Source organism: Chanos chanos, chromosome 1, assembly GCF_902362185.1.
Source record: "Chanos chanos chromosome 1, fChaCha1.1, whole genome shotgun sequence".
Taxonomy (NCBI): Eukaryota; Metazoa; Chordata; class Actinopteri; order Gonorynchiformes; family Chanidae; genus Chanos; species Chanos chanos.
The window spans coordinates 22,146,474-22,166,782 of NC_044495.1; the positions used below are offsets into that span (position 1 = coordinate 22,146,474).

General features: G+C 44.8%; 1 protein-coding gene across 1 annotated transcript in view; it reads left to right on the forward strand.

Moving 5' to 3' along the window:
- The window catches only part of bltp3b (bridge-like lipid transfer protein family member 3B), a 31,108-nt gene that overhangs the window by 3,403 nt on the left and 7,396 nt on the right, over positions 1-20,309 (forward strand). Inside the window, exons 2-16 of the mRNA XM_030767974.1 lie at positions 4,657-4,819; positions 9,905-9,943; positions 10,153-10,244; positions 10,443-10,632; positions 10,857-10,997; positions 11,975-12,145; positions 12,864-13,044; positions 13,201-13,284; positions 13,500-13,664; positions 14,358-14,467; positions 16,374-16,515; positions 16,937-17,133; positions 17,379-18,793; positions 19,679-19,759; positions 20,137-20,285. Coding sequence (XP_030623834.1) covers positions 4,657-4,819; positions 9,905-9,943; positions 10,153-10,244; positions 10,443-10,632; positions 10,857-10,997; positions 11,975-12,145; positions 12,864-13,044; positions 13,201-13,284; positions 13,500-13,664; positions 14,358-14,467; positions 16,374-16,515; positions 16,937-17,133; positions 17,379-18,793; positions 19,679-19,759; positions 20,137-20,285 — 3,320 coding nt within the window. The remainder of the gene's footprint in view (positions 1-4,656; positions 4,820-9,904; positions 9,944-10,152; positions 10,245-10,442; positions 10,633-10,856; positions 10,998-11,974; positions 12,146-12,863; positions 13,045-13,200; positions 13,285-13,499; positions 13,665-14,357; positions 14,468-16,373; positions 16,516-16,936; positions 17,134-17,378; positions 18,794-19,678; positions 19,760-20,136; positions 20,286-20,309) is intronic.

Sequence of the window (20,309 nt, forward strand, 5' to 3'; positions counted from 1 at the left end):
TTGTGAGGTACTCCTACATTCTAGAGAAACTATAGAGGTGTACCGTTACAGGCTGTGGCCCATCTGTTGCCATGTACAATTTGTCAGTCACTCTCTGCCGTGTTCATCAGTAGTCGGTTTCTGACCACAGGACCTCTGTTGGACTGGGTATTATTTGTTTGGCAGACCATTCTCAACACAGCAGTGACACTGACAGTGTTGGCAGAGTTTCGCCACACGCCAATGTCACTGCTGGGTTGACAGTGGTCTGCCACCCAAAAAATAACCGGCCAACAGTCATCATAAATTGATTGCTGATAAAGGACTAGAGGATGGCTGACACAAACTGTTCACGGCAACAGACTGGCTGCAGTCACTGATTGGGCACCAGCAAGGCGTATCTACAAAGTAGGTGTGTCCAATGAAGTGCCCAGTGTGTTTGTGTTTGTGTGTGGATCTGTTGGAATTTCAGTCACATTATAAAATCAATAACCATAGATAAAGTTTTCCAAACTTGGACAGAGTTGTTCTTCAGCAGTGTCTGAAAGGACACATAAAGCCTGTGGACACTTGGTTTATTTGAGGCTTTTTCTGCTCTCTGTCTTATTTTGTACCTATGTGTCTGTTTTTCTTTGAGAAGCAGTTGTTTCCGTCCACATCCTCATGGACTTGCAACTGTGCCATTTACATGATAGAACTGAGTGGCAGCCCATCTGATATAACTACTCACTTATACACCAGGCTCTGGATTGGCTGATATAACTACTCACTTAAACACCAGTCTCTGGATCGGCTGATATAGTTGTTCTGCATATTTCGGAGAGTAAACATGTGGAATCAGTTCCCTGGAAGTACGAGACTTCACTCTTTGCCCTGTTATTGGAGTCGTATTTGCAGCCCTCAGGGAACATTGAAAGCTTCTCCTCTGTGCAGTTCTTCTTCTTCTTCAGTTCCTCTTCTTTTTTTTTTTTTTGGTAGGAGCTTTATTTTTTCCATTCCTCATTTGAACAGATTTCTAATGTTGTTCAAGAATGCCTGATTCTAGAGCGAAAGCAGGATCTTTGAAGCAGCCTGTCCATTCCAGGCACAAATTCCACAAGTTAGGCCTAGATATTGTGTTACATGAACAAAATTGTTGTGCATTCTTAGTCCTCCTCCCATGACGTGGTTCTGTGAAGCCTCCCACTTCTGACAGCAAGTGTGCATCTATGCGAGCAGAGGAGGTGCTGGAGAAGACACTTTGTGTGACCTCATGTAGACGTGTGTATCTGTTTGGTGAAGGAGACACTGTGCATGTATGTGTATGTATTTGAGGAAGTCAGGTGTGCCGGTGGTGGGGGAGGGAGAGAGTAGCATGCAGCCAGCTAGGGAAAGGCTGTCTAATTTAGACAATAAGGAAACACTGGGCTCTTTGTGTCTCTGGGGGCAGTTGTGCACTGTGAGTGTGAGTGAATGCCAGTGCTAGTCCTGCCTCAGCACACAGGGAGAGAGCTCCACACACCATTACACAGACAGCCACGTTTCAGCTGAGTCATCTCTGTGACATTACCACTTCCTCTTATTTTTGTGGTAGAAATGCACAATATTCTTTCCTTCCATTGAAGCCTGTGTTTAGAAAATATATTAGCTGTCTTTAGTCACTGCATACAACAGTAATACAATGTTACCCTTTCCGTTACTCATGCACTTCCTCACAAACTCATGTATTTGTTTTTGTTAAGTTCCCTCTACACTGACTCATCTGGTCAGCTAACCAAGCCCCGGGCCTTCAACAGAAGGACATTAGATGTAGACTGTTTTGGCGAGAGGTGTTGACTAAATGTGATGTTTAAAGTGATAAGTCAGTGAGTTTATATGAGGTTCAGTGAGTTTGTTCTAGTGTGTCTGCCTTGACAGGCAGGGTGAGAGAGAGTGGGTTTGGTGAGAGAGACCTGGAGAGGGAGAAGGGGAGAGCTACCTCCTGCATCCATTGACTCCTGACACTTGATAGTAGAAGCAGTGTGACAGGGTAGTATGAATATTTTACTGGACACCAAACACAGTGACATGCTGTGAACCCAGTGAATCCTGACTCTTTATACCCCCTTTCGCACCTAATGTACTCACTTGACATACGTGTGTGTATGTGTGTGTTTGGTAGTATGTAAAAAACCCTCACACATAGATTCTCTGTTCTTCACGCGTTGTGTTTGGAGAGTGGCTTTCTCTGCAGCTAATGTGTTTAATAATTCACACAGGAGACTTCAGTGGGCTGCTTCTCTCTCTCTCTCTCTCTCTGGCGAGCCCTTCTCCGTCCTACATCAGATGGAGGGAGAGAGAATGAAAGAAAGACTACTGGGAGACCACAGCGGAAGAGAGAAGATGGGCTGAGGCTGGCTGGCTGACAGAGGGAGTGTCAGCCAGAGAGAGTGCTATGAAGGGCAGTGAAGATGGAGAGTGTGTGTGTGTGCGTATGTCTGTACTTGTGAGAGATTTGGTCATGTGGACAGCTTCTCTGACGTCAGTGACTCAGAACATAACCTCGCTCCCATCTGTTTTGTCCGAAATGCAGCTCCACTCCCGACTCTGGCTTCATTGACTGTAACTGCACTGAGAAATGCTGAGCTCTAGAGGACGCCTGAGAAGGATATGAGGAGTAAATGAGTTTTTAGGCCACTTGTTAACAAAAGGCTGTTCTTTCACTATCTGGTCTGTTTATCAGAGGGTTCCCTGGTTCATTGTCTGTCACGACAAGGGAAGTTTTTTCTTTCTTTGGTGTGGCTTGGCCATTCAGCATTGATCTATTTGTCAGCCTTATTTTAGGTCAGCCTATTCTTGCTAGTGTCAGATTAGCATGTAAATGAGATTAGCTGGTCTTTCAGTGTCTTCCCCCGTGTTTGTGTGTCTGACAGCGAAGTTGAATTGGGAGAGTTCTTGGTTTCTACATCAAAACATCTGCAGTGAAGAAATTGTATTGTGTAGTTTACCTAACACCTCTTCAGAACTAAAATGCACACACTGAATCTGGTCTTACTTTGTGATCTGACAGACCTCACACGGTTTTAGGGCTCCGGTCGTGACATCAGATGTTATGCCATCTGCCCATTTGCCTCTCCGACATAAAGGTTACTCTGTTTAGAGACCAAATATGGTTTGAAAGATACAGATTCTCCAGTTTGTCTTGTGCTCTGTGTATGAGGTGAGCTGCCACTGAATCTGTTCTGCTTCTTCGAGTGGTACAGCTCCTTTGCTCTGCTTGTGTCTGAGGGTTTTGCCCATTCCACTGTGTGGTAATTACGCTGTCGTAGTGAACCCGTTTGCCTCTGTAAAAGCCCCACTCTGTAGGCTACTCTGTGGGCCAGCCCCACAGACACCACATGTTTTTTTAGGACACAGATGTGGGCAGCCGCTGTCACCACAGCTCAGGGAAAGACTGATGTAACAGAGGGGCTTACTACGTTCATGCATGCCCCTCCTTTCAGACCTGACCATTCTAAATTAGTCAGAGATCTTGAAGTGAGTGTGAGGTCATTTTCACAGGCTCAGTAACTTCATTAAGGATGTCAGGAAGTTGTTGGTTTATGAGGTCACTGTCCACACCCTTTAATCCAAGCCTGGGGTTGGTGACTATGCTGGAATTGGGAAATCAGTACACACACCCTTGTACATTAGGCTAATGTTGGGTTGGTACAGGGCAGCCGAGTGCCCTGATTCCAGTGGATCGTGAGAGCAAGCCTTCTCTGAAGTTAATAGTTCTATTGTGGTGAAAAGGCTAGACCGCCTGCAGTTGTTTGACTTCAACATAGTTAAGATGGCCAAATACCTTTTTCTTAACATTCCAGTGCCTAGCATATAATTTTAACTAAGCATACATAAACCTGTTGGAAATGCATAATTAATTAAGCAAATAAAGCCTATTCAGTTAGTTTTTATAGTTGGTCATCTAGTTATCCTGGTGTACCTCCTGTGTAACTGTATTCTGACACCTTAACCATAGCAATTATCAGATTTGCAGAGTGTATATAGGCAGTATAATGGAACCTGTTTGAAAATGAATGGGCTGTGTTTTTCCTGGAACAATAGTTTGACCATAGATGTATTTTCCTGAACCTCTGACCTAATCTTCTTATGGTCCATTGAGTGCATTTTTTAAAGGAAACTTGGATCAGTTGTTCGAGGGTCTTTGCCTCTCTGGGAGGGGTAACGTAAAGGCCAATGACCTCATAGGAATTTGGTTGCTAACCATTAACTAAATAATCAAACAGAGCTGGTGGGGGGAGGGAGAGAATAGCACAAGGTCACAGGCACACAGATTGAGTGTTTGAGCTTTGCTCTGTTTGTCAGATAACTGTACTAATCACACTCAGCCCAGTGTCATGTCCATTTCCAGACAAACTCTGCCAGTGGTTGTATATACAGTGCCATCAGCCAGAATGCCACTGTGTCCTGTATAGAGTTATTCAGAGGAGCTGAGGAGATGTTTGAAACAGAGAATAGTAACGGCTCGTCTTTACCATCCATTTCTCTTCACAATGATTTACTGTTGACTGTCACTATTGTTCAGAACAAGCCTGTGATCTGTAATAACAAACTTATACCTTGCCCTCAATTCTTGCACCTCTCTCCCTCTCTCTCTCTCTCTCTCTCTCTCTGTCTCTCTGACTCACCCCCTTTTCCTTCTCTCCCTTTCTCCGACAGGTTTGCCAAGAACCTCTCCCCAGATAAGATCAATCTGAGCACGCTGAAAGGGGAGGGTCAGCTGACCAATCTGGAGCTGGATGAGGAGGTCCTTCAGAATATGCTGGACCTGCCCACCTGGCTGGCCATCAATAAAGTCTTCTGCAACAAGGCGGCTATCCGGGTAAGACCCCTACTCAGCTCGCCACCTGGACCAGTGTGAGCTCTGTCGAGTTCTCACCCGTCAGTTTCTTACACAGATGTTCTCACGCTGCCTTCGTCATATCTGTCGAGGAAATTAGATGAATGACACCACTTTTAGAACCCTTAAGACCTTGTTTTATTTTGTCCCGCAGAAGAGCCAGGCATTTTATCTTCTTGCTCTGCCTGAGAGGTTCCAGGAGCTGACTGTGGTGTATTCAGGGTTTATATGACTGATTGCAGTACCTGGAAACATTTTATCAGCACTGATGTCAGTGTCACGGCCACAGGTTGCTTTAAATGTGTTGTTCGCCAACCAGATTATTGTGAAATGGAGCATGTTTAAATATTTATTGGAGGGTACAAAAATCACTCTAATCTATTCTTTGTGTGTGTATGTGTGTAATTATGAACAGCAGGCAAAGTATCTTATTTTATTGCACTTTGGATGGAAGACAGAGAAAGGTGGCACTATTGACAGTAGAGCTGCCTGAATCAGTCGGAATGACACAGCTTTGGCTGTTTATACCAGGGCTGCCTTCCTCTCCATAAACTATGGAATCATTCCAAAATGAGTGGAATGTTGTTTCCCTTTATGAAACTCATCTGTACGTTACTGATGGAATATCAGCAGCCCTACTGCTGAGAGCCCATACATTATCATTATAAAGCTATACTTACAGCCAAACAATGCTACACATCAAAACAAAAGAAAAAACAGCAAACAGTGACTGTGGATATCTGAGGGTCATTGCTTGTTGAGGGGGGAAACCTGGATCCAACACCTGAGAATGCTTTGCTCCAACTCTCAAGTTTGGTTCCATGCACATAAGCACTGCTCTTATCACATACACATACACACACACACATGCACAGAACACACAAAAACTCCCCATTACTCTTCTAACTAATTTTTGTTTGGATTGGCAAAGTGTCTCCACTGCCAACAGTTTGTGAATCTGTCTCAGAGGTGCTGCTTAGACTGTTCTCTCTTACGTTCTCCAATTGTTCTCTATCTCTCTCTCTCTCTCTCTCTCTCTCTCTCTCTCTCTCTCTCTCTCTCTCTCTCTCTCTCTCTCTCTCTCTCTCTCTCTCGTCCATCTCTCAGGCTGAATTTGTCTTTCATCAGTTGAGCCATATTTTTCACAGCCTTGCTTGGCTGTGCAGCAGTCCTCTATATATGAATGGCCCAGTAAGGGGCATTCAGTGGAAGGTCCCGTGTTTGTGCTCTTGGCTTCACACACAGCATTTTCATGGAGCCTATTTCTGTTTCACTTTGCTCAGAACTTTGTGCGTAGGTGTGGATTCTGCTTAGTGTGTGTACGCCTGTGCGTCTGAAGAGATCCGAGGAGGTTTTTTACCAGCAGTATTTGTGTTTGTTCAAGGATTAACAGTGTGTGAGACATTTCTCCTTTTCTAAGAGTGGGTTTATTTGTGTAATCAGAGAAAGTGGGATCTTCTCCTCTCCTTATTTTTTTTTTCACTCTTTTCCTTCCTCCTCTCACTTCCCTTTTGTTTTCTCTCAGACCTTCTTTTCTTCTTTCTTCTGAAACATAACCCCTGCACTCTCTCCTTCTTTACACTTCCCGTCTCGTAAGTCTCACTGTGCTAGTCAAACTCTTTATTGTTGCCGTGGTTAAGGTAGACACCACATTGTCACTGTTGTTCTGTTTCCTGTTCTCTTACATACAGTGAGTGCATCTGCAGTTTACTCAGCTTTAGCTTCTACTGTGATCCGTAAAACTCCTCATGTATTGTGTTGAGCTGTGACCAAGAGTGGTTATGTTTATCTTGTTATGTTTAATGATGAATCTCAACTAAGTGTGTATGAGTGTTATGTGTGTCAAGATTGTGCTACTGTTAACCTAGTGGATCTACATAGAACATTAGTGAAATTTATTTTGACAGTGTGTTTTGTTAAGTTTTTGAAACCATCTGCAAACAAACTTTGCATTTCTGTTTTCTTTGCCCTTGTTCTTCTTAATCCCACACTGTCAGCACCTCAGTCTCACTGTAGGACAACTATAATTATACAGGTCTGTCATCTTACCAAATGCTGTTTAGGTCCCAAAAAGTGTATTCATATATAGTTTATTTTGCTGCATGGGCCTAAAGAAAAGATGCAAGTGTGTGTGTGTGTGCGTGTGTGCGTGCAGAATGGTTTTTAGGGGAATAGTGAGGGCTGTTTCTAGTTATGCTCAAGAACAGCGCAGGAGTGGAGAACGCCTCTGCATTTTCCCTGATGCAGTCTGGAAATACACACACACACACACACACACACACGCACAATCAATCTCGCACACACCCACACAAACACACATCCGTCACACACACACACAAAACCGAGGTAGCAGAATCTGAATTTCTCCACACTTTTACTGCTCAGTTTGCCTTTTCCTCATTTCCCTATTTTTCCTCTTGTCCTCTTTTTACCTCTGTCTGCCTCCCTCGACTTCCCTCCGGTTCTCAGTCATTTTCTCCGTGCTTATCTGGGTCTCTGATCTTCATGTGTCTGTCCATGCAGTCAGAACTCAGGCCTTTCTTATGCATCACTGAACTCATTGTTATAGGAAACTGAAACTGGGAGCCCACTCTTTCCTCTCTCTGGACCAGCGGCAGTTGACATACTGCTTCTCATATAGTGATCATGTGTGCAATGGGAAAACTGCAGCCTTTCACTGCCCGTAAGGAGCAGTACCAGGCATCTCTTGTAGGCAGTACAAGTATTAACTTATCATATTTGTCATTCATTTTATTGCCTCCTTTCCTCAGTGGTAGGATTGAACTGGAGAGAAAAATGGCCACTGTGGGGTTTTTGTGTGCACAAAAATTTCTGTGTGAGTGTGTGTGTGTGTGTGTGTGCAGTCAGAGGACAAAAAATGGAAACACCACATGATAAATATCTCCTGTTTATAACTCTGTCTTAACAACAGCTTGAGCCCTTCTTGGAACGTTGTTAAAAAAGCTTTGAATTGTGTCTACTGTAGTAGTGGACCATTCTTATAAGAGGAGATCCTCCAGTTCTTTCAGAGATGAATTAGATGATTAATAAATCACACCCAGTGACTCCTGGCTGTCCATTCAGTAACATCCACAGCCATCAACTGCTGGGCAGTGTGGGTTAAAGGAATACCAGGCCTGTGGCTTTCTTTTAAAGTAAACATGTTTTTGAGTAAGAAGTAAAGCACCTCCCAGCAGACCACATTGCCTTTAGCAGTGCTCAGGGGTCCAGCTTTTGTGCTTGCTTGTGTTTGTTTTTGTTGTAAATGCATTGCCTGTGGTTACAGGTGTCATCTGAGTGGAAGACAGCACTATGATGCTAATGATGTTTAGTAGTTGTTGTTGAGACAGGTCATAGAGGTGTACATTTCTTGCAGTGGGAGCTTTAGCCTTGTGAGTTTTCCTTGTTTGGCATCTGCTGCAATGATTTATTGACACTGTTGCCTTTACCATATCACATATTTTCATTCTTACTGTCTAACTTTCTTAAGTTTTTGTGACTGGCCAGCAACTCTCTGGAGCTCTGTTAAAAAGATCTCTATAGCTTACCAACACTGGTAATTACCAATCAACTTGATATGACTCAGGGTTCAAAATGACCACCCGCTGCTCGCCAAATGCCAGTAAAAATCTACGTTGGCGAATAACATAAATGAGGTCAGTCGCCATTGGCGGGTTGCTGAAACAGGTCTACTTCACTACAAACTTTCATCACTACAAGACATAAGTTGATTGACTACGGTGAGGAGAGTGTACATTTTTAATCCGCATAACATAGCGAATGGAAACGCTCACAGACATTTCCTGAGACGAATTTTCATAAATGCGCTTAAATGTGTAGGGCAGAAACCAGCGGCTATCTCCTGTTGAAGGTTTACATCGCTGGAACTATAAAGTTAAAAAAAACAAACAAACAAAAAAAAATTTGTTAACTGGCTAATACAGATGTCAGTCAAACCCATTAAGCATTAGGCTATAGAAATAAAAAACAAAAGCAAAACACATTTTTCTTTATTTCAGGAGCATTTGTGATGATATTTTAGTTATATTATAATCCAGTTTAACAAACAATAACATATTTTTATTTTAGTATTAAAGTAAATGAAATAATTCCATCCTAACTCAGGCCCCCTGTATCTTTTGCGCGGGCCTAGGCCTGTGAGGCCCGTCCGTCGGCTATGCACCTGATCATATCTTGTGCAGATCTGTGGTTGTTTGAAACATATTTTGGCCAGTCATTTTTTTCAGTTTACCAGCCATTGGCAGATAGACCATGAAGTTAATTTTGGTCCCTGGATATGACTCATTTGAGTAGCTAGCTTTGTAACTGTGATATAGTCGCTTCAAAGTCTGATTTCTTTTTCATGTGGTGTTTCCATGATTTTGTCCACCCGTATGTTTTGGTATGTGTGTTTGTGTATGTGTCAGGCTGAATTAAACAGGGCTCCGAGAGCAGGTAATGCTGCAGGAATAGATGGACACCCTACAAAAATGAAAACCTCCAGCTACAATTAAATCTCCCTTTAACATTTTCTCACTCAGTCACTCACTCACTCACACACACGCACACACACTCACACGCACACACAGAGCAACTTATGCTCCCGCACCGTTATAGCTGTTCTGTGAGGAACAGTAATTTGTTGTAAATATGCCTTTTTTCCCCACAAAAAAATAAAGCTCCAATAACCGTGTATCTTTTTACAGAGAATACTGGTGCTGTTTACCCTTTGGTCAACCCAGCCCATGCCCAGCCCTTTTCTGTGGATATCGTGTTCTATGATTAGCACTCTTTTTGTTTAAGTGTAAATAGATGTAAGGTCATACAGATCAACTGCTACAGCTGATTGACCGTCTCTGATTTCTTCCCATGCCAATCAAAGAACCCAGACTCTTCAGTCTCTATTTCAGCCTTCGTTTTTTAAAATGCTGCCTTTTGTTACAGTATGTGCATGTGTAAATACACTGTAGCAGAGTGAGTGTTGTGGCGGTCAGTGTTGTTGCCCTGATGGCTCTGAGGCTTTGCATTAGTGGTGAGTGAGGTGCTGTTTCTTTTTGTCTTTGGCAGATCCCATGGACCAAACTAAAGACTCACCCCATTACTCTGGTATGTCTGGCCCTTTACTAAGATCCTGTCACCCATAAAATACTTGAGTTTTTCCTCTGAACTTTACTCAGCAATAACCATTTGTGAATCCTAATAGCTCCCTGTTGTGTCTTTAATTTGTTTGCGTTCCTTGTCGTACTACATTATCCAGAATTATTGTATGCAAACCAACTATAGCGCATATCTCAGTGATGCCATGTCCTTTTCAGTCACTGGATAAAGTGGTGATGGAAATGAGCACCTGTGATGAGCCTCGCCCACCCAATGGCCCGTCTCCCATAGCAACAGCCTCAGGTCAAAGGTAAAAGTGGCACCTCTCTGTTCTTTCTCCCCTCAGCTCTCTCTCTTCCACTTAATTTTCACTCTATTTATCTAACTCTCCGGTCTTCTCTTTTTTTGATACCTCCTTCTCATGGCCTTGTCTCTTTCACTGAACTTTAATATTAGCGTGAGGTTAATATTCTCTCCCTCCCTGTCTGTTTCTGTCCTTGTCTCTCAGTGAGTATGGCTTTGCAGAGAAGGTGGTGGAAGGCATCTCTTTGTCCGTAAACTCCATAGTGATCCGGATCAGTGCCAAAGCCTTCAATGCCTCCTTTGAGCTCTCTCAGTTACAGGTCTACAGCGTCAACACCAGCTGGGCCACCAGTGACCTGCGCTACACACGTATTCAGGACCCTACACGTGGAGAGGTACACGCACCCGGGCCTTCAGAAACTCCATCTCACAGAGACATACATGCCTGCCAGATACATGCATGTCTCAACACGTACCACAGTAGTTAACGGCCTCAAAACCAAGTTCAGTAACCGTTGGCTCCATTGTCATACCAATCGTACGCCACGGTTAACTGTTCAGCTAACTGCTACCACGTCTAGTTATGTTTCCATGGTAACACAGTGACGCTGTCTTTCAGATCTTGACTTTTAAGGAGGTGAGCTGGCAGATGATCCGAATCGAGGCGGATGCTATCCAAAGCGCCGAACATGAAGTACTGAGTGCTCCCATTCGCCTCATTACCAACCAGTCCAAAATCAGAGTTACTCTCAAGAGGAGGGTGAGGACAAACACACACACACACACACAGATTCACACTTGCTTGTTTATGCAAACATATTCACTCAAGCATGTAGACACAGAATCCCATGTTCGTCACCAGTCGGTCACAGCACATGTTGTGTTAAAACCGAATGCACATCCCATACTAAACACACACACAGTGCTGCGTGGAAACCCTCGGCACAGTCACTAGACCCACGTCTGATATGCTGTTGTGTGTGTGGGTGCGTACATACTTATTGGAGTCATTAATTTGGTGAGAGCTAGAGGGAGGTTTGGTAATTGCAGTGAAGGGGAAACTCTGCTTTCATAAACAACAATAATCATTTGTACAAAGCCGACGGGGCTGCATACCAACCAGCTCTGTACGACCAGCAACCTGCTGTGTGTACCAGCTCCACGCCGTGCCGACAGTAGGCACTGTACTTCTGAGTTATTTGGAGCACAATGAAATGTTCCTTTCTCTGGAAAGGGTTGTACAGTGTGTTGCATAAATGGATATATGCAGTTATTAAAGGAAATATTTCCATCCTGATCGTGTTTGTATCACCACGTGAGACGTGGAGACATGGTCATTCACCTCAGGGTTTTATTTTTGCTCTGTTGTTTATCGATGAATGAGTATGACCTTTTATTGCCGGTTGAAGGACTATTTTGGAAGATAATAAATGTGTTTATTCATAAGAGCATTGATTCAGTACCTTGCTAAACTGCTCTTTATATTAAAAGTTAAATCATAGAATGTAATAGACTTATATTTTTAGTTTATGAAATGATTGAAATATTGATGAGTATACTGCATTTTGACAGTGATGCATGATGTTATGTGTATAAGTTGTAGTTAAATGACTGATATAGTGAATCATGTGTTGATATTTATTCTGACACAGAAGCTTTGTAGTGCGGCCTGCAGATTCATGAATAGGCTGGCTTGCTGATGGCTGTGTTGCTGTGTGTGTGTGTGTGTGTTGACAGATGAAGGACTGTAATGTGGTGGCGTCTAAGTTGATTCTGATCCTGGATGACCTGCTGTGGGTACTGACGGACTCCCAGCTGAAGGCCATGGTTCAGTATGCCAAGTCTCTGAGTGAAGCCATGGAGAAATCAGCCCAGCAGAGAAAGAGCATGGCCACAGAGACCTCACAGGTCAGTGTCGCATCTCTCTCTCTCTCTCTCTCTCTCTCTCTCTCTCTCTCTCTGTCATGCAGACGGCAGACATGATGCTCTGTTCTGGCTTTCACTAATGAAAATGCGCTTCTGTTTCCTACCTTCATTGCTTAGATGTGTGAATCTCTCTCCCCTGCTTTCTCTCTCTCTCTCTGTCATCTTGTGGAAGAGAGTGTATCTCAAATGTTCTTATGGAACCGGGCTAGTGAATGAGTCTGTGGCTCATATTGTGAGCTTTCTGAAAAATTTGCACATGTGTGCACATTGACTCTGTAGTTGGTCCTCATGTGTGACCTGAGTATGCCCTCTGCTGGCAGAAAGAGGAATTTCATTGAGTCCTGTTTTCTCAGTGCTGTACAGATCTCAGTATAGTTGATTCATTTGTGTGTGGGTTAACTGAAAAATTAAGGTTGAGGTAAAATTTAAGCACAGTGCCTAACTGCTTTATATCTCTGTGTCAGTCTAAAAGTTAGTGAACTGCTGTTCTTGCCATGAGAGACCTGTCACTTATCATACAGGAAAATCAAGCAAGAGCCTTTTAGCATTGTACAGAATTTGCTTGGGCAATACTGATTGCTTTCAGAGCATCACTTTAGTAGTCCTTACCATATCTAGCCTCCTCAGACTGCCCTGTGATTGAATCCTTGCCTCTTTGATGGAAACTCTATATTGTTATTTCCCGTTGTCATGTTTTCAGGGTGCGTCGGCTCCCCCCTCAGCTCAGCAGGTGCGTACACAGCAGGCATCAGCCTCTGCTGACCAGAGCGCCTCCATGGCCAGGCTCTTCAGTGACTACGACGTGTGTGAGACCTCCCACCACCTCCAGATCACACACCTGGACCTGCATATCTGTGATGACACCCACGCTAAAGACAGAGGTACTGCTCACTGCCACAGTACAGTAAAGGCTTCCTGTGAGCATGGACAGGATGATCAGCTGGTCTCTGACTCGACTGTTATATTGTCAGATTTGTGTCTGTTCTCTTGTGCTCCCTCATGTGTGCATACACACTCTCATTTGTCTTCCTCTTTAGGGATTAATAAGAGAATAGAGGGTGGAGCCATGCAGCTCTCCTTCAACTCCATCACTGTGGACTACTATCCCTTCCACAGAGCAGGTAAATGCTGTTATAATGTCCCTGAAACATTTAAACATTAAAACATTAAAACTGAACCACAACTCATTAAAGACATCAAAGTAGTAATGAGGTGAAGACGAACATTTTGTTTTTCCTGTAGTCTCGGTAGGCATGATCCAAACCTCCTTCTTCTTAACGTTCTTCTGTCTCTCCCCTTCTTTCCTCTTTGTTTTTATTCTGTTTATCTCTCTCAGGTGAGAGCTGTCTGCACTGGATGCATTACAGCGAGGCCACTAAGACTCGAGAGGGCTGGGCCCGCTCTTTGCTCGAGGAATTTCGCTCCAACGTGGACATGCTCAAAAACGCTGTCCGGGACCATCAGAGCACCAGTGGCCAATCACAGGGATCCCCTCAACATGGTAAGACTCTCCCTCTCTTAGCATTGCCACCTCTCATTGGCTAATGTTGTTACTATATTCATGTATCTGATTTACGTCACAAAGGGATTGAATATGACTGTCTTGAGTTGGATAGGCTACTGTAAATCCTGTGCCTACTTAAATTATACGAACTGGTGTGTCATGGTAGTGTTTGTTTGCAGGACTCTTGTGTTCTTGTTCGTGAGTGAAACATCTGCAGTGGTGAAAGTTAGAGGAAAGATTAGTGTCTTATGACTGAGTAGAGTATATAAAGAAAAGGACATCAGTCAGTTGTTGTAATTTTACCTTCTCCGGTGTGTGTATGTGGGGTAACTGCCTACTTGCGGTAATTCTAGTGTCTCCAGTGTATTTCTGCAGCACCGCATCCCAGTGTAACGACCGCTTGTCGTAACCAGTCGTAACTGGTTCTTTGTCCCCCCCAGTCCCTCAGTACTGTTCCTTAGAGGACCTGGGTGGTCCGCTAGGGGTTAGGGCGCCTGAGACCGCACCCGAGGGTTGTGGGTTCCAGCCCTGGGCTGGGCACTGCTGTTGGTGCTTGGAGCCAGGTAGCTCTCTGGTGTGCGTTTGAGGTGCCACACACACACACATAGACAATGATACACACACACACACACACAGTGTACTGGTGACACGCAGGGGTGTGATCTCTGAGTTTGTGTGTGTCTCCTGCAGGGAAAATCTCCACCAGCTCCAGCAGCTCCTTCTCTCCTCCACCCACACCCAGGACTCAGCTCATGTCTAGTTCTATAGTCCTCCGCATGGCTGACTTCAGCATCTATCAGGTGAGTGGAGAGAGAAACATGCACGCGTACAATGGAACGTATATATAACTACATATGTATATGGCCCATGGCACATCACATTTGATCTTATTTCATTTATCCTTCAAAAACAGTAAATAAAATGTTTAGTATGGAGTACCATTTACAGTTTGCGTTACAGCGTAATTAGTTACTTATACAGAATTTACCTCCCTTGCCATGAGTATATTATTTTTACTCAGTTGCCCAATGGTTCAGTAGAGAATTTAGTGTGAAACAGAGTTAAAATGACATTTTGCTGTTAAAGCTGTGTGTAAGCTGTTAAAGCTGTGTGTTTGCTGTTAAAGCTGTGTGTTTGCTGTTAAAGCTGTGTGTAAGCTGTTAAAGCTGTGTGTTTGCTGTTAAAGCTGTGTGTAAGCTGTTAAAGCTGTGTGTAAGCTGTTAAAGCTGTGTGTAAGCTGTTAAAGCTGTGTGTTTGCTGTTAAAGCTGTGTGTAAGCTGTTAAAGCTGTGTGTAAGCTGTTAAAGCTGTGTGTAAGCTGTTAAAGCTGTGTGTTTGCTGTTAAAGCTGTGTGTAAGCTGTTAAAGCTGTGTGTTTGCTGTTAAAGCTGTGTGTAAGCTGTTAAAGCTGTGTGTAAGCTGTTAAAGCTGTGTGTAAGCTGTTAAAGCTGTGTGTTTGCTGTTAAAGCTGTGTGTTTGCTGTTAAAGCTGTGTGTAAGCTGTTAAAGCTGTGTGTAAGCTGTTAAAGCTGTGTGTTTGCTGTTAAAGCTGTGTGTAAGCTGTTAAAGCTGTGTGTAAGCTGTTAAAGCTGTGTGTAAGCTGTTAAAGCTGTGTGTAAGCTGTTAAAGCTGTGTGTTTGCTGTTAAAGCTGTGTGTTTGCTGTTAAAGCTGTGTGTAAGCTGTTAAAGCTGTGTGTAAGCTGTTAAAGCTGTGTGTTTGCTGTTAAAGCTGTGTGTAAGCTGTTAAAGCTGTGTGTTTGCTGTTAAAGCTGTGTGTAAGCTGTTAAAGCTGTGTGTAAGCTGTTAAAGCTGTGTGTTTGCTGTTAAAGCTGTGTGTAAGCTGTTAAAGCTGTGTGTAAGCTGTTAAAGCTGTGTGTAAGCTGTTAAAGCTGTGTGTTTGCTGTTAAAGCTGTGTGTTTGCTGTTAAAGCTGTGTGTTTGCTGTTAAAGCTGTGTGTAAGCTGTTAAAGCTGTGTGTTTGCTGTTAAAGCTGTGTGTAAGCTGTTAAAGCTGTGTGTAAGCTGTTAAAGCTGTGTGTTTGCTGTTAAAGCTGTGTGTAAGCTGTTAAAGCTGTGTGTAAGCTGTTAAAGCTGTGTGTTTGCTGTTAAAGCTGTGTGTAAGCTGTTAAAGCTGTGTGTAAGCTGTTAAAGCTGTGTGTAAGCTGTTAAAGCTGTGTGTAAGCTGTTAAAGCTGTGTGCAAGCTGTTAAAGCTGTTTGTTTGCTGTTAAAGCTGTGTGTAAGCTGTTAAAGCTGTGTGTAAGCTGTTAAAGCTGTGTGTAAGCTGTTAAAGCTGTGTGTAAGCTGTTAAAGCTGTGTGTTTGCTGTTAAAGCTGTGTGTTTGCTGTTAAAGCTGTGTGTAAGCTGTTAAAGCTGTGTGTTTGCTGTTAAAGCTGTGTGTTTGCTGTTAAAGCTGTGTGTAAGCTGTTAAAGCTGTGTGTAAGCTGTTAAAGCTGTGTGTTTGCTGTTAAAGCTGTGTGTAAGCTGTTAAAGCTGTGTGTAAGCTGTTAAAGCTGTGTGTAAGCTGTTAAAGCTGTGTGTAAGCTGTTAAAGCTGTATGTAAGCTGTTAAAGCTGTGTGTAAGCTGTTAAAGCTGTGTGTAAGCTGTTAAAGCTGTGTGTAAGCTGTTAAAGCTGTTTGTTTGCTGTTAAAGCTGTGTGTAAGCTGTTAAAGCTGTGTGTAAGCTGTTAAAGCTGTGTGTTTGCTGGTGCAGGTGTCCACGGCAGATCAGGTGCGCTCCAGTCCCAAGACCATGATCTCCTGCAATAAGAAATCACTGTACCTGCCTCAGGAGATGCCTGCCATCCACGCTGAGTTTACTGAATACTACTTCCCCGATGGCAAAGACTATCCCAGTAAGACGGCCGTGCTGTGTGTGCTGGTAGTAAATTTGCCCTCATTCGTTTGCGAGAAGCAGCATATAAAATGATTTTATAACACCTTGTGTTCGTGTTAAAGTTGCGTTTGTGTTAGTTTTTAATTAGCTTTCATCATTTTTGGACAGAAGCATTTTTTTCTGTACGTGATTGAGTTCATGGAGGCCCTGAGTGGCATGTGAACAGTAGGATCTGACGCCTTAAATTAGAGCCAAAAGAAAGAGTGTGCCTCTCCCAGAGAGAGATTGAAGGGCTTTGCCAACAGCAAAGCTTTGGAATAGTAATTCTCTCCTCCTCTGGGAAGTGTCTGGAGTAATACTTATCCCCTCTGACAGATGTGTAAAAGTGAACTTCCTCTCTTTGTAAAAATGTTTAACAGTAATGCTCTTTCCCCCGGCAGTTCCCTGTCCTAATCTCTACGTGCAGCTGAATGCACTACAGCTGGTCCTGGATGGGCGAAGTCTGGTGTGGATGAATCTGTTTGCTCTGGACCTGAGACAGAGTCTGGAGCAGTTTATGCAGCTCTACAAACTGGCTGATGACTCCCAGAAACCTGACGAGCATGTGGACATCAGGGTGGACGGACTCATGCTGAAGGTGAACACGCACACACATGTCCTGTAACTCACACACATGTCCTGGCTCTCATACATGAACACCCCTGTCCTGCTGTGTCCAGCTGACTCATGGGCTCATTCTTGAAACGTACGATTGACAGTTGGGTACACAAACAGTTGTCTCCCATTAGTTCTGCATTAAACAGACTTGGAACTCACATTTCCTTACGTATGAAGAAAACAATTTTTTTTCTCCTTAACAGTGTTTTTTGTGTGTGTCTCTAGTTGGTGATCCCTGCTGATCAGGAGCTGGCTCACCAGCAGGATTTCCCTCGCTCTGTGTCGGTGCAGACCTCAGAAATGATCGCCACAAACACCCGCCATCCTTCCGGCTGCACCCGTTCCAACTTGGAAGCTTTGCTTCAGGCCTTCCAGGAGGAGGCCTTCTTCTCCTCGTCCTCCTGCTTTTCCTTTCCACGGGGCCCGGATTCTTTCCCCGTGCTCCACCCTGTCTTCCAGCGCCACGCCCACGAGCAGGACACACGGCTGCACGAGGTCTATCGCGGTCTGGTCCCTCCGGTTCTTTCTGCTCACGCTCTAAAATCGCCCGCCGCCACCGATGTATGGGCGCTTCACTTTGCCCAGTTCTGGACCGACTACGAGGGCACGCGCAGCGGGCGCGGTCGCCCCTCGCCCTTCGTGGACTCGTTCCCGCTCACCCTGTGGGTGTGCCAGCCCGCCCGCGTTGCCCAGCACCAGGAGCGACTCCGCTCGGGCGTGGCGGGTGGCCCGGGGGCGATGTCACGCAGCGAGTCGGCCGAGTTCACCAGCCGTCTCCAGAGGAAGAAACTGCTAAAGGAGTATTACAGCGCCGACGCCACGCCCGGCAACGCACCTAGCAACGGCATCCGCAAACCACGCTCTCTGGACGGCCTGGGTGGGTCCTGCGCCTCCTCATCTTCCTCCTCCTCCTCCTCCTCCTCCTCCTTAGGGGATGCAGACATGCAGGTTCTGGTGCACGTTCAGAAGCACTTAAGCGCGCAGGTGAGTCATGCGCAATACGTCTTCCTCCTGCGACTTCAGCAGTCGGTCAAAGCCCTGCAGCGCACCCTGCAGCAGGACCTGGAGCAGCTGGGGACTAAACGGCAGAGACGGCAGGAGCCTGTCCGACCCCTCAGCGCCTGCGTGGGGGTTTTGATGAAGAGCGCTGAGGTTGCCCTCCTCCTCAAACCCATCCCGCAGTCAGACGCCGTAAGCCCCCAGGGCTCTGAGCTCTCCCCCTCGGAGAGCAGGGGCACGCTGGAGGCCGGCAGCGAGGCCGGAGGAGAAGGGACGGAGAAGCTCCCGGGAGAAACGTCAAAGGGCACCTGCCCCGTGGATGAGCTTCTCTGTGTGGTGAACGATGGTCAGAGCGCCGCTCCGCTCCTCCCTCCACCCTCCTCTTCCTCACCCGCTCCCTCTGCCAGGAAAGCCTCTGTGGAGGCAGTGGGGGGCAAGCGTCCGGGCTCGGAGGAGAAGAGGGAGGATGGAGAGAACCCTCTGGAGGGTGAGGCGAGTTCAGCAGAGGCCAAAGCCCAGCAGGGGGAAGCCTTGACTGGTAGGAGTGGAGCAGTGGAGAGCCTGGGTGACCCGCTGTCCAAAGACTGGAGTGACAGCAGAGATAAAACAGCTGGAGCCAAACTACCTCAGTCCATGTCTAGGTACTGTTGCATTAATGTATTTCAGATTATTAGATTTCTTCTCCTCATCATTATGGTCTCTGGTCCAGTCTGAAGACCTGCCCTCACAATAGCTGTTTCAATCCTAAATGTAACTCGGAGAACATTTCCACTACAAACCGTATGCTACTATTGTTTTCATGAGTATCTTTGCTGTCTTTGCCTTTTGTATCGTTGTTTGTGGAAACAGGTCTTCATGCACTATAATTGCAGCAGCTGATTGCATTAAACACACCATCATAACCCCTACCTCTACACTCTTACCCTGACATAAGGTTGCATTGAACTGTCTTAAATGCAGTACTGCATCGAGGAAGTGGGCTTTTTCGTTTTTGCTTCGTCATGCTCAAAGCCATCTATCTGTGCATAAATTAGGCACTTTAAATTGAAGGGAATTGAAGGGAACTATTGTAGATATTAGAACTGAATAAAAACATGTTCATGTACTATTTCTAGGGTGAATTAATGCATATATACATTTGCTTTTATTGATTTAACAGATGCTCTTTACCAGAGTGACTTGGACAGACCGATGCTGTGAGTCAGGAAAATTCCTGCAGGCAGGGTGTTCTGGAGGAAAACAGTTGTAACACAGCTGTAAAATAAGCTTAGGGGCAGTGTTGGATGCAAAGGGAAATACAGAAAATCATTACAGTTACCGCAGGAAAACATGTGAAGGCATGTCTGTCAGTGTATGTGTCTGTCTGTCTATCTGTCTATCTGTCTATCTGTCTATCTGTCTGTCTGTCTGTCTGTCTGTCTGTCTGTCTGTGTCTTTTGAAATATTCTGCACCTCTTCTCTGTGCTCTTCATTGTATGACTCAGGTCTGTGTGTGTGTGTGTGTGTGTGTGTTTTGTTCTCTGAAGGAAAGGCAGTTTATCAGTGGTCTCTGACCTGCTGAGCTCCACAAATACCAGGTCTACCTCCTTATATTCCATATCCAGCATGTAAGACACCCTCTAGATCTGTGTGTGTATATGTGTGTGTATGTGTGTGTCTTGGTTTCTGTGTATGTAGTGAGTGGCCAGTTGTGATAACATTATTGTGTCCATTTCATTGTAGCTCCTTGTGTATGGTGTGTAGTTTGGAATCAGTTGTGTCCAGGTTCATGTTAAATATACTAGTTTTCATTCATTTCACCAGTGGGATCTGATATGAGAAAAAGGGAAGGACTTGTACTGTATTTCTGATCATTTGTAATACCACATTCCTATCTTGTAGTTTACATTTCTGTGTTCTCTCTCTGCCTTGCACTCTCTCCTTCGGGCATGCACGCATGCACGTGCACACAGAAGCAGTGACATGAGTGTTTGTGTTGTTGCAGTGGCCGTCTGATGAGAGACAAGTCCCAGTCCAGTTTCTCTGTGTCCTATAAGAACCTAAAGAAAAGCCCCTCACTGCAGTCACTGGACAACATCTCTATAGACAGCTACCTGCTGGAGGACTGTGATACCTGCAGCCTACTGGAAAGAGGTACACACACGAACACACATGAAC